The sequence below is a fragment of the Rhinatrema bivittatum genome, chromosome 4, assembly GCF_901001135.1.
Source record: "Rhinatrema bivittatum chromosome 4, aRhiBiv1.1, whole genome shotgun sequence".
Lineage (NCBI taxonomy): Eukaryota > Metazoa > Chordata > Amphibia > Gymnophiona > Rhinatrematidae > Rhinatrema > Rhinatrema bivittatum.
In genome coordinates, this window is record NC_042618.1 from 83,541,352 (window position 1) to 83,555,586 (window position 14,235).

Below are 14,235 nucleotides of genomic sequence, written 5' to 3' on the forward strand. Positions count from 1 at the left end.
ATGGCCTGCTCAACCCGCCCAAAATGTCCCGCAGCGCCGAAGAGGAGCCCTGCCTGGGCTAGAAAACCCCGCGAAAGAGGCCGCGGGACCGTCAGCCCACACGTGGAGAGGCCGGCACCACTGGCATCCACGGGGCACTAAGAACGCTGTTGGGGAAAAGCAACAACCTAAAAAAAAAATAAATACAAAGAGAAAAACCCCAACAACTTACCCCAACCAACGGAGGAAAAAGCAAGCAGAGAAAGGCCGACAGAAAGACACGCCTCCACTTTAACTTGATCCACAAAAGAGCTCAAAGAATATGACAGGAAAAAATAGAAGGAAGGGAAAAAAGGAAAACCTAAAATCCTGTCACCCTGGGGGAGCCGATGGATCCCCCCCAACTCTCATCTGCTGGAGTCAGAAAGATACTGAGCTCCAGCAGAGGGAGCACTGGCTTATGCTGGTGACGTCCCTCGAAGTCTGTTCTGACTCCATCTGCTGGACGGGGGTCATAACCCACCGTCTGGACTGATCCTGGTACGTACAGGGAACATCCTCTGTTTCTGCTTAATAGAGTAGTATGGCTGCTGTGTTAGTCCAACTCAATGCACACAAATAAAGGTTAGTAATTAAAAACAAAACAAAAAAATCAGGCAATACCTTTTTATTGGCCTAATCTTAATACATTTCTTGATGAGTTTTCAAGAGCTAAAACTCTTCTTCAGGTCAGAATTCAAATGAGCAAAAGATGATATTATCAGGCAATATAAAGTAGTGGGATTGCAATAAGTGATTCATAAAAGGCCCTAACATGATCGGGGGTGGGGGGAGGGGTGAAGCATTCAGTAGTGAACAGGGCTCTGAAGCTTTGTTTGTGATACTTCTCAGAACTTCCACTAAATAAAAAAAGTTCATGTGCCTGGGAGGACTTGGAATAAGGTAGATTTTCTTCCCTAATCAAAAGGCAGCAACAACATAAAATTGGGAATTTAAAGGCACTGTGTGAATTACTATGCTATCAAGCAAGCAAAGCAGACCAGCTTGAGGAAAATCACCCAAGACAACTTTTTAAAGTAGTCTCTGAGTTTTCTGCCCAATCTAGTGATTCGTTAGCAGAATTCTTCTATTTTATCATCATCTCCATGTCTTTAGGAGAATCAATAGAATTTCTTTAACACTGTCATCTTCAGCTATTCAGAAACTTTCTGGCTGGGAAGAATCGTTGCTCTTCCTCTCTAGATCCAGTGAAGCTGGAGCTTGCCCTTACCAGATTCATACTTTTTATTCAAAACGGTCAGTTTCCATTCTCATTATTGAAAAAGGCTGCACTGGACCCTTTGTTGCCTTCAATTCTAATCTGTCATTTTTGTCTAAGATCAGAGAGTGAGAGGCTTCAGGAAGGAATATGCTGCATAAACAGCGCTAGTGCCTCTCACTAATGACAATGGAAAGGATGCACTGGACCCTTTGCTGCCTTCAATTCTAATCTGTCATTTTTGTCTAAGATCAGAGACTGAGGCTTCAGGAAGGAATATGCTGCATAAACAGCGCTAGTGCCTCTCACTAATGACAATGGAAAGGATGCACTGGACCCTTTGCTGCCTTCAATTCTAATCTGTCATTTTTGTCTAAGATCAGAGAGTGAGAGGCTTCAGGAAGGAATATGCTGCATAAACAGCGCTAGTGCCTCTCACTAATGACAATGGAAAGGATACACTGGACCCTTTGCTGCCTCCAATTCTAATCTGTCATTTTTGTCTAAGATCAGAGAGTGAGAGGCTTCAGGAAGGAATATGCTGCATAAACAGCGCTAGTGCCTCTCACTAATGACAATGGAAAGGATACACTGGACCCTTTGCTGCCTCCAATTCTAATCTGTCATTTTTGTCTAAGATCAGAGAGTGAGAGGCTTCAGGAAGGAATATGCTGCATAAACAGTGCTAGTGCCTCTCACTAATGACAATGGAAAGGATGCACTGGACCCTTTGCTGCCTTCAATTCTAATCTGTCATTTTTGTCTAAGATCAGAGAGTGAGAGGCTTCAGGAAGGAATATGCTACATAAACAGCGCTAGTGCCTCTCACTAATGACAATGGAAAGGATGCACTGGACCCTTTGCTGCCTTCAATTCTAATCTGTCATTTTTGTCTAAGATCAGAGAGTGAGAGGCTTCAGGAAGGAATATGCTGCATAAACAGCGCTAGTGCCTCTCACTAATGACAATGGAAAGGATGCACTTGTCATCATGCCACGTTACAGATATTGCATTAGATGATAGTGTTTTGTCTTGCTTTAAATCTTATCAAACCGTTCTTTTAAGTACTTAGGGGAAATCAATTCCTTTAAATGATGGGGTTCCCTGAGCTCCTGTTCGTCACTTTTTCTATTTAATATTATTTTAGTCCCTCTTACCATGGTTATCATTGTTTTATTCATGCAGATTGTTACCTATTTTGATCCTGCAGAGGTTTCTAAATTTAACTCTTGTTTAGATTGAGTTGCTGAATGGCTGAACTGTCATAATCCAAGAGTAAAGCTCCAGAAGTTACAGGTTCCAATATCATTATAAAAGTTGTGCCAACTTTGGGGATAAAACTTGATTCTAAAGTTAGTTTTTCAGAGCAGATTTCTTCCTTGATTCAAATCTCTTTTCAGTATCTGACATATATTCAAAGAGTTCAACTTTATTTCAGAACCTCAAGACCTTAAAGTATTAGTTCATGCTCTGGCTATTTCATGGACAGCTTTTTACAACTTTGTTTGCCTCTTTTCCAGTTAAAACAGCTTCAGCTCCAGCAAGATATGACCATGAGATTGATCATATCTCCCTTATTTTACAGAAATTGCATTGGCTGCCAGTATTGTGCAGGATAAAATTTAAAACTCTTTGCTTGACCTTTAAAGCCGTTTTTCGGGGCAAATCAATATATTTCAGATATGTTGATTCTGTACCAGCATGCTAGGGTATTGCATGCTTCACAAAAATAATTTTTGGTTATTCTGTTCCCATCTAGCAACAGACCAGAAGGGACACATCAAACCTCTTTTAGGTATCAAGCTCCTTTCTTAGAGAATTCTCTTCCATTCCATCTGCATTTAGTATCAAATTATCTCAACTTTAGGAAGCTGATTACATCTGGGCTTTTAAATAGGGGTTATTTTAATTCTCCTGGAATTCAAGGTAGTGTTTTGAATTTTGGGTTTTTATTTTTATTTCAATTTGCTGTTTATGTTTTATTTTGGCATATCTGTCTGTTTTTAAGAATTATATATATAATTTTCTATTAAGCACTTAGTTTTACTTCTCTATAATCAGCATATCAAATTTAATAAAAATAAGTCATCTGCTCACTTGCTAAAATCTGAATGTGATGTAAAATACAGAAGGCCCAAATCTGGTGATATCTACACTGCCTGAATATAAGAAGGCTGTCAGCATTGCCACTTCCCCTGCCTCTGGCAAGCCACAGAATGGGGAGGGGTCCTCTGCCCTTGGGACATCAGCGTCTCCGTTGTGGAGGGGGCTGTGGTTTGCTCTTGATAGTTTCACATTTTGGTATATGCCTTTCAGCCACCTTTGGAGCAAATCGTCGGCTGCAGTGTGGGCACCGGATGTAATCTGGGTTCTCATCTGGAGTAGGTATCGGTAGATCTGACAGCTTTCCACCCTTGGCTATGACCACCTGCATCTCACGAGCCTGCTGGATGGTCCAGATGAAAGACTCATGCTTCTGGCCGCCAGGTGCTCTTCTTAGCATGGATTTCTGGCTGTGAACAAGAAGGAAATATGTCTTAGACCATTAGAAGAGAGACAAGAGGAGGAGGAGATATGGATGAGCAAGAAAAGATGTAGCAAGCATAAATGTGAACAGTCTTGTAACTGATAGAGCACTGCTAAGGCAGTAGTATCCTTGCAGTGATGGCCCCAGGGAGCTGTGGGGAGAGATCACACTCCATACACGTTTTACAAGGTGATAGCTTCCTGCTCAAATGCAATCTTCTGCTTCTTTGGAAATGAAGCATAGCAGGGAAAGATGTGGGCAGCAAAGGTTCTTAAACAGGGAGTAGAAAGAAGTCCAGGGCTCAAAGTGCCTGCAGTGGATGGGAAAATGTGGTAGAGGGCAGCCCCTTCTCCAGCCCTCCCCTGTAAATCCACAGCCTCCCCTTCCTCATGAAAGGGATTATGGAATGGGGGCAGCGCTAGGTGGATATTAGGACAGAAGTTCTGACTCCTTGCCTATTCCCTGCCCTGGAAAATCCACTCTCCCCCCCCCCCCCCCCCCCCCCCATCAGGATGGTAATACACACACTGGTGTAATGTGGAGGATTTTGTATCAGTTTGCTGCAGCATGGACGTACCCAAAGCCTGCTGGCAAGTCGTGGAGCTTTCTACATGGGCCTACAAGGATGTGTGTGAGGGGTGGCAGAGGGCTCGTCATGTGCTTGCTGGTATATGGTAGTACAGCCAGGGGGGCCACAATCGCAAGCAGATGGACCACCTAGCTATAAGACAGGTAGGACCTAGCACAGGGGTATTCACTTCAAGCCCTTGGCCCACAGACAAGTCTGGCTTTCAGATAATCCTAAATGAATATGCATGACAGATTTGCATACAAATGTGGCAGTACCTCATGCATGTTCATTAGGGATTATTGTGAAAACCTGACCCATTTGCAGCCGTCGAGGACTGGAAGTGAATAGCATTGATCGAGCTCATCCACATAGCTGGGAACTTTTGTATCGTAGTCGCCCTGAGATTGCTGTTAGTAGTGCGGGAAGGGGGCAGGAAACAATGCATATCCTATATTTTCTCATTTGACAAGCAGGCATGAATCAGCCAGAGACCCACTAGTTTGTGGAGCATCTGAGTGGAGTCCATGCGTGTGCACTCTGCCTTCCGAGTTCCTCAGTCTTATTTTATCTGCGCTACCACGCAAAAACTTAAGCAATGCCATAGTGGGTCAGAGCACTCTCCATTAATTCCAGTATCCTGTCTCCAAAGGTGGCCAGGCCAGGTCACAAGTATGTAGCAGACCCCATGACGTACTTCTATTTCTTGTTACTCACTCACAGGAACACTGTACCAATAGTTTTCCTTCGTCGACCTGGCTAATAATGGATATTGACTTATCCTCTAGGCCAGTGGTTCCGATCCTGAGCCCATGGACCCATAGGGGTCTGCCCGACCATAACAGGGGGTCCGCCGAAACCCACACCAAGAAGAGGCCCAACAAGCCCCATTCCATGGTGACAACAAAACAGAAGGACCAGCAGGCTGCCAGTGTACCCCCTCTCTCTGGCGCCTGAAGACTGCAGCAGGTCACTGGCTCACCCAATCCCACTGGCAGCCGAGGAATGAAGGCTATGCAGCTGCCCACGCACCTCATTTCGGCAGCAGTCAGACTGCAGGAGGCCATGGGACCACCAGCTCCCTCGATCCTAACAGCAGCTGAGGAATGCAGGAGGCAGCGAGGCTGCCAGCTCACCCCATCCCACTGGAGGCTGAGGAATGAAGACCACACAGCCACTGCAGGAAGCCATAGGGCTCCTGGTTCACCCGATCCCGCCGGTGGCCAAAGAATTCAGGAGGCAGTGGGGTCACTGACTCACTCCATCCTGCCAGCAGCATGAGCGAGGAGGCGGCCGTTGTACCCCTCTCCTTATGTAGATTCCAGGACAGAGAGAGGAAGGGACCTGGCTAAGAAGGTGTGTAAGCATGTATGCCTGTGTGAATTAGAGGGAGGGAGCTTGTATGTATATATATATATATATTTTTTTTTTTATGTGTGCATGTATGAGAGAAGAAACATAGAAATGACGGCAGAAGAAGACCATACGGCCCATCCAGTCTGCCCAGCAAGCTTCACACTTTTTTTTTTCTCATACTTATCTGTTACTCTTGGCTCTTAGTAATCCTTTGGTTCTATTTCCCTTCCACCCCACCATTAATGCAAAAAGCAGTGTTGGAGCTGCATCTAAGTGAAATATCTAGCTTAGTTAGGGGTAGTAACCGCCGCAATAAGCAAGCTACACCCATGCTTATTTGTTTACCCAGACTATGTGATTCAGTCCTTGTTGGTTGTTGTCGGTATATAGATCCACTTTTCTTCATTCCCCCTGCTGTTGAAGCAGAGAGCTATGCTGGATATGCACGAAGTATCAGACTGTCTCCTCTGCCGTTGAAGCAGAGAGCTATGCTGGATATGCACGTAGTATCAGACTTTCTCCCCTGCCGTTGAAGCAGAGAGCTATGCTAGTTATGCATTGAAAGTGAAGTATCAGGCTTATTTTGGTTTGGGGTAGTAACCGCCGTAACAAGCAAGTACTCCCCATTTTTTTGGGAATTCAAATCTTTTTCCACATTTCCTCTTGCCGTTGAAGCTTGGAGCAATGTTGGAGTCGCATTAACCGTGTGTATGTTTATTGAATAAGGGTATTATCCCCAGGCAGTAACCGTCATTCCCGCGAGCCATCCACTCTTCATTCACGTCCTCTAGACTTTATGGATCCACAGTGTTTATCCCATGCCCCTTTGAAGTCCTTCACAGTTCTGGTCTTCACCACTTCCTCTGGACGGGCATTCCAGGCATCCACCACCCTCTCCGTGAAGAAATACTTCCTGACATTGGTTCTGAGTCTTCCTCCCTGGAGCTTCAACTCGTGACCCCTGGTTCTGCTGATTTTTTTCCGACGGAAAAGGTTTGTTGTTGTCTTTGGATCGTTAAAACCTTTCAAGTATCTTGAAAGTCTGTGTACCTCTCTCTCTCTATCCCTACTAATTCACAGCAATTCCAGGGTGACTGGAAATCAAAAAGTCCCAGGTCTAGAGAGTGGGGAATTTTTAAATTGGTTTTAGTTTTATTGTTGGCTGTTATTTGGTGTCTGATGTTTTGAAATAGTTTATGGCTGATTGGGAAATTAAAAAAAAAACAAAAAACTTAAATGAGTTTTAAATTATTGGATGTTTTGTATGACAGTTTTGAAATTTTTATTAGTATGGTTTGCTATTATTGATATTTTATATTTCTTGATTGTATTATTGTTGTGTTTGGTGATTGCAGCCTGCCCCCATGCACTGTAACATTTTCCTCCCTGGGCAGGCATTGCTGGCTCCTGCTGTGGCCAGAAGCTGGCAGCCTTCCTTGCAGTGGGATGCCACGCGGCAACAGGGCGCAGTACCACTAATGCACCATGCAGCAGGATGCCGCCAGCCCCAACCCAGCCATGCACACCCAACATCACACTACTTAAAGGGCCCGGGTAGCTCCTGATGACCTTACACACTAAGCTCTATAAAAAGCTCGCTCTCTCCTTCCCTCACTGCCTCAGCAACAGGTCCAGCTACTGTTTAGTAGTGCCTGTTGTGGCCCAGTGTTCCAGTCTTTGGCTTCAGCCTGTTCCAGTCCTTGCCTGACTCAGCATTATCCATTGCTCTTCTCCCTTGGCCAGAGACCTGGTTTTGATCTCTGCTTGAACTTTGGATAAGCTTGACCACTGCTTGCCCTTGACACTGCCTGAACTCTGATCATTGTCAGCCTCTGACCTTTGCCCAGACCTAGACACATCTATTGGCTGCCTGCCTACAACCTTCACCTGGCCTCAGACCATGTCTCCAGTCATCAGCAGAGACCCTTGCCTAAATCCTGCCAGCCCTGGCACCCAAAGGCTCAATCCGAGGGGAAAGTGGGCTGGTATAGGTGAAGGTCCGGTTTGGTCTCTATTTTGGCTCAGTCTGCCTAGTGACAGTGTGAACCTGCAGGGCTCCTTGCTGCTGGTAGAACCAATCTCACCTCAGCCCAAGGGTCCACAGACTAATCCTGGGGGAATTCTGCGCTACTGTGAAGTGCAGATCCCCCCCCCCCCCCCCCGCGCAGAAAATAGCAGAGACTCCAGCAGCACGTGAGGACGAAGGCCAGCATGTGCTGGGGGACACGCTCCACTTGATTTGAACAGAATACAGGACACAGGATCCCTGAAGGTATTTTTAATCTTTTTCTCTTTGTTTTTTTGTGCTGTACCATTTGTATTGCACTAACATTGAGACATTTAAGGGAAATGTGTTTACTCATTATTTTTGCACTGTTAAGTGACTTGTGTGTTCCTATGAATAACAAAGCGTTCAGTATTACAAAGGTACCTGATAAAGCCAGTAGCTTAACTGATAGGGCACTGGGTAGTGGCAGCCTGCTGCTTAACGGATAAGGGCGCAGGGCTCCAGCCAGCAACTTAAGAAAAAGACAAACCTGCTGCTTACATGACAGGGCGCAGGACAGTAAAGCCAGCTGCTAACAAACAGGGCGCTAGGCTTCTGGATAAAAATACCCGGCCCGGTGAACTATAGGGAAGTAAAATCCCTAGATTTTCAGCCTAAGGCTGGGACGGTCTGGGCAATCCACATTCAGGGAGACGAATTCTCTGGGATTGTCTAGGACTGGGATACAGGGTAGTGAATTCCCTGGGTATTTAGCCTTGGACACGGCTAGGATAAGTATGGGAAGTGCACCCCTGCTTCTAAAAAAAAAAGAAGTGTGAAAAAAAGGGGATAGCAAAAAGAACCTTGATTTCTTGAGAACCCTTGCATACATGGAGTATTTGTGATACAAGAGGAGAGTGTCTGTAATCCGGCAAAGGATTGCTACTTGAGAAAAAAATGGGAGATTTACCCAGCAAAGAAATACCAGAACCAAGGGTCCCTTACAATTCTTTTTTACCAAGCACTGTAACAACCTAGAGGGTTTTTTTCTATTAGATGGTTTGTTTAATCTCTGCATTAGCTACAACTCCTGCATACAGGGAAACAGTGTCTTATGATGCAGGCTATTTTTGAGAACTGCCTGTATATCTATTAGGAAAAGTGTTATGCAAGTGTTGCTGCCTATTAGCCAAACTTCAAATCTCTGCTATGGTAGATTGGTTTGAAAGATTTCTTTTTGGTCAAATGCACTATTTCTTTTTATCTACTTTGGGGATGCCCATTACAGACTATTTTTAATTAAGGAGAACTTATTAAAAGTGATTGTGAATTATTTATCTGTATATTTGTTAATAAATGTGCACTTGAAAAAAAAAAAAAAACTATACAAGGAAAATTTAACAACAGTGCCATTTAGCCTATGGTTTAAAACCCTTGCCCTGCTGGCGAGGCTGAGACAGGAACATAAAAAAGGGAAAATGTAGTTTGTAATCTGGTTTTTATTTATGTCTGATTTTTGCTGTAATGCATTACAATTATTATGGCAATTCCAGCACTTGAAAGGTCACAGTAAGTACTTTCATTTAGTAGAATTCTTTCAGAAAGATTGGTTTCATCAGCCTTCTCTGGCTGACATGTGGTTAAAAGTTAATAAGCTATTGAGTTTGTTAACAATAAACTTAAAAAGACTTTACAATAGGCATAGTAGGTATATTGCATTTTTGTATTGAAAGCACCTAGTTTGGTTCTTGTTGATTTAAGTTATAAGATTGATTTATGGGTCTCAAGGATGGACAGCGGCTGCTTCTCAGCATAACAATTTAACCCCTAAAACATTTCTCTGGTACATTTGGGATTTCAAATTATGAATTAAGGATTGTGATATATGCAGCAGCTATCTTTTAATTGCAAACACTTGTACCAGGGATTTTAATTGTTTTAACCCCTAATAGGCAGAGATTTTTTGATTTACAGATGAATCCTGTACAAAATCAAACCCAGGATTGCTTTGCTGCTACTTAGAGGTAAACAGTTCTCACTACCATCACAAATGCGATAGGCTGAACTCAGATAGCAGACACAGTATGGATAGAGGCTTTATTGTACTGCTGTAGATAGATGGTAAAAGCAGGAAGGTAAGGCACTGATCCATGAAGTGCCAGTACGTTCAACAAGCTCAGATGTATAGTCTCACCCACATGTTCATGATAGGCGGGAGCCTGCTGTGCGGGTAATGCCGCGGCTGGAGCTGGAGCACCGGATCGTAGAGGGACTCACAGGAATGAAGGATATAATGGCTGGTAGGCCCTCAAGGAGCGAGCTTCTACAGGAGCGAGGCCCTTGGAGTGAAAGCGGCGTCTAAGCGTGCAGCTGAAAGCGTTCAGAGTAGCTAAACCGAAGTCCTTGCTAACTCAAGGTGGTAGCGGAAGCGGAGGCTTCTTATACCCGGAGGTACTGACGTCATGCGGTGGGGCCGCCCCCGAGGTTCCCACCATGACGTGTATTTGAGCGTAAGAGATGTGCGTGCTCATGCCCTAGGAGGCCAAGGGAGTGAGCATGGCGGACTGGGACACCCATGCTAATTTGGAAACACCGAGACTCTCAGCACCGGAGGCAGCCATCTTGTCCAAGGAGAGTGAAAGAGGAGAAAAAGGAGGTAAGGCAGAGTGATCTCAACCGTCTGCGACCGACGGACGCAACACACGGCAGACTTGCATGTAGAGAAGTACTCTAATGCTGCCACGGCCTACCACACAGCATCTGAACAAAGCCTGAGAGCAGGGCCTAGTCAAAAGGCTGCTCAACCCATCAAGCTACCAACAAGGGCCCTGAACTTGGTGGTCGGTGAAACATGTAAGTATGGGAAAATAAGTGTGGGAGCTTACTGGACAGACTAGATGGGCCGTTTGGTCTTTTTCTGCCGTCATTTCTATGTATCTATGACTCCCCAAGCTCCTCCAGAGGCAGGAATGGACTTCAGATTGGCGCACCAAGGCTTGGAGACCAGAAGGGGAATGAAATCCTTAAAATTATCTTTTTTTTTTTTTTTTTTAATAATTACTCTTTACCTAAGCTCTGTCTGTCCTAACTGTGTATAGAGTTGGTCTCCGGCTGCGGGGGGAGAGGGCAAAGGCCTTCACTGCCACGCTCAGCTTCATGCACCCACTAGCCTCTCAACTGTTTCTCTCTCTACAGCTAAGTCCACGCTGGAAAAACAACTACTGGACCAAGGCACTCTACTGAGGGAAGGAAAACTCGACTGAGGGTAAGACCAGAAGGTATCACCTCAGGAGAGCGGGGTGAATTAATTTCCTTCTTTTCTCCTTCTAAATTTTTTTTTTTAAGCAATCTCCAGTAGGGAGATGCAGAATTCTGGTGGGCTGATATCAGTGCAGGGGCATATATACCTTGACATCAGATTTGCTCCATCTCCATCTACTGGTAGAGGTGCATAACTCACTGATTTATGGATTAACCTGTCTGAATGCTAAGAAAGTGGGAATTATTATGGTAGTTAAGCATAAAATGTAAGACAGGAACAGATTTTATGATTTGTGATTGAAACAAAAGCAAAAGAACAAATAATAAAAATAGAGCACACAAGAAGAGATGGGGTTGAAGATGACCAAAACGTTTGGTAGAGTCAGATGTATGGCGTCAACGAGATGAAAACCCATAGGTAAGTGAGGCATCTGACCAGAAGCTGGAACGTACAGAACTTCAGTTTTGGTGGAAGTCAGCTTTAGGAAGCATGTACATATCAGAGGACACAAAGGAAAAAAAAATACAAGCAAAGTGAAAGCTTGACAAACAGTTAAAAGATGGGTGAAAGAAAGTGAAAGAAGGAAAAAGGTTTGAGTGTCCCCTGCAAAGGAACGATAAAGACCCAAGGATTGAAAGCATTAGCATGCAGGTAAACTTGATTAGAGTAGTAGGAAGACAGGTTCTGACAGGGTTTGGCATGCAGGAGTCTCCTACCATGGCTGAGGTGGCTCTGCTCCTCAGATACAAATATGGTTCCAGATCAGTGCCCTTAGTCCTAGCCTTAGATGAGTCGAACACTTTCCTCTTAGAGTTCTTCATCTTTTTGCAGACCGCAACATGTTTCTGCAGTCTTTCCAAGAGGAAGGTGCGGCCACAGATCTGGCATGGCACCAGGTCAGTAGCAGTGGAATTCTCTGGGTATCCATTTTCTTCACCGACTTCAGATGATATTCCTGCACATGGATCTTCTAAGTTCAAGTCTGAAGGCTTTACTTGGTCTGACATCTCTTCTAGGCTATAATTGCTGTGGCTTCTGGAGAAAGGCCTGAAGTTGGAGCAATTTGCCTCAAACTGAGGATCTAACTGGTGTCTAGCTATCTCAGATGGGGCCAAAGTCTCTTGAGCTTGCATTTTGCTGTTACTGGCAACTAGTCTTTCCTTCTTCAGCTTTACTACAGTGTACTCCTGAGGCCTGCCCAAGGGGTTGGGTCTATAAGAAATATGGTGTACTGCTGGATTAGCCCAAGCTTTATGATTTCTGGCACTCAGACCACTCCTGGTAATGCCAATATCTGCCTCATTAACTTCTTCCTCATTGTTGGATCCCAGTGGCACTTTGCAAACGTTCCTGAAATCCTTGGTTACTGCTGTACCCACTGCTTTCCTAGGGGACATGGCCACCCTTCCGTTATCTAGTCCTTTCCCTTTTTCCTGTCTTTCCCTTTCATTTCTCTCTTCTTTTTCTACTTGTTCTTTCTCTCTCTGTATCCTCCTCAACTCTTTTTCTGTCCTCCTCAGCTTCTGTCTTAGGAGGGCCTCCTTCCTTTGAATCTCAAGCTCCAAGCTTTCTCCCATTGCCTCCAGCTCCTGAATCTGACATGATTCTAGTCTTCCTGGATTGGACATTGATCGCTGTTGGATCCCCCCTGGCCCTCGAGATGGTGTGGGAGTATCTGTGGCCTGTTCTTTAGTAGTGGGCAGTTTTCTGCTATTGAAGATAGGAGTGCATGAGCTTGTTGTAGGGGGTGAATGCAGCAGTAGAGTATTCTTGGGTTCTTCAACTTGGATGTTGTTGTTCAGGCTTACTGTTTTTCTGTGAAAAACAGGTCTCAAGGGATAAGCTCGATCCACTCCAGCACTCCTCTTGGCCATACAGTTTGAGGGCCACATGTGAGCTTGGCTGTAGTCAGGTCTAGTATTCCTGCTGTGGGATCCTGCCGAGGAGAAGCCTTTCCTGAATGGAGCTTGTGGGCCTTTCTCCAAAGAGTCAGACTGCATAGTAGTATGCAGAGAAAGATGATGTAAGGAGATTCGAGCTTTGTTTAAAGCAGTCAGTTGCTGTTGAGGAAAGGGGTCTACCAGTTTCTCCCCTCTCTGTCTCAAAAGACGTTGCTGATACTCATTCTTCATCAACTCTAACCTGGACTGAGGCTCACAGACTCTCTCATGTCTGAGTGAGGGGAATTTTGATGTCCCTATCATCTTGTATGAGGGCATAACATCAACATGTGGGTGCAGAGCCATCTGGAGATGAACCATTCAAGATCTTTCGAAAAACCTGTGGTGTATATAAAATAGAAGCCTTAAGAAAAATATACTTATAATCCTCAGAGCTAAACTTAAGCTTCAAAGAAAAGTGCAAAACGTCTGCAGATCAGTATGCTTGTACAATAGTGCATTTTTTGGCCAATGCCTTGATTTCCGGAAACTTCTGGATGGGAAAAATATTCCACAGAAAAAAAAAACGTGTGTCATAAAGCAGAGTTGCTTACCTGTAACAGGTGTTCGGAAGACAGCAGGATGTCAGTCCTCACACAAGAGTGATGTCATCTGATGGAGCCCAGCATAGAACTTTGATCTCAAAATATTCTAGAGTTTCAACATGCTCTGAGCATGTGCAGCTATAGCCACCTCCCTGCCTCCCAGGCAATGCCCCTCAGTCCATGATACAGCTAATACATGGAGAAACCAACTCCCAGGGGAGGTGGGTGAGAATCATGAGAACTGACATCCTGCTGTCCTCCAACACCTGTTACAGGTAAGCAACTCTGCTTTTTCTAAGGAAAAGCAGGATAGCAGTCCTCACACATTCACATAAGAATGGCTATTGCTGTTCCTTCTTGTAAGAGACATTACTGATTAAGAGGTTTTATTTCTGGAGAGCATGTGGTAAAGAATGGTGAATTATTGTGTGTGGAATGTGGTGGGTTGGATATTTTTAATCGAATGTGTGGTATTTCTCACAAATGGTATTTTTTTTTTTTTAGGGATGATGTATTTCTGTTTGACATTGTAAGAATCTGTTTTATATAAAATGTTTGTGATAAGAGTTAAATAGTATCTCAACTATTACCACAAATACTACCATAAGACTAGAGACAATGGGGTAGATTTTCAAATAGCGCGAATTGGCCTACTTTTGCTGGCGCATCAGGCGCAAGCAAAAGTACGCTGGATTTTAGCAGATACGCGCGGAGCCGCGCGTATCTGCTAAAAAACTGGATCGGCGCGCACAAGGCTATTGATTTTGTATAGCCGGCGCGCGCCGAGCCGCACAGCCTACCTCCGTTCCCTCC

At 44.6% G+C, this 14,235-nt stretch overlaps 1 protein-coding gene across 2 annotated transcripts in view; it reads right to left on the reverse strand.

The window, feature by feature from the left end:
- Positions 1 to 612: 612 nt before the first annotated feature.
- Positions 613 to 14,235, reverse strand: part of ZC2HC1C (zinc finger C2HC-type containing 1C) — a 34,696-nt gene continuing 21,073 nt past the window's right edge. Inside the window, exons 2-3 of one of the 2 annotated variants that reach the window (XM_029598409.1) lie at positions 11,654 to 13,217; positions 613 to 3,746 (exon numbers count right to left, since the gene is read on the reverse strand). In XM_029598409.1, the coding sequence (XP_029454269.1) occupies positions 3,483 to 3,746; positions 11,654 to 13,198 (1,809 nt within the window). In that variant the 5' untranslated portion in view covers positions 13,199 to 13,217 and the 3' untranslated portion in view covers positions 613 to 3,482. Of the gene's footprint in view, positions 3,751 to 11,653; positions 13,218 to 14,235 lie in introns of both variants that reach the window. The other variant, XM_029598411.1, reaches the window with a different exon arrangement.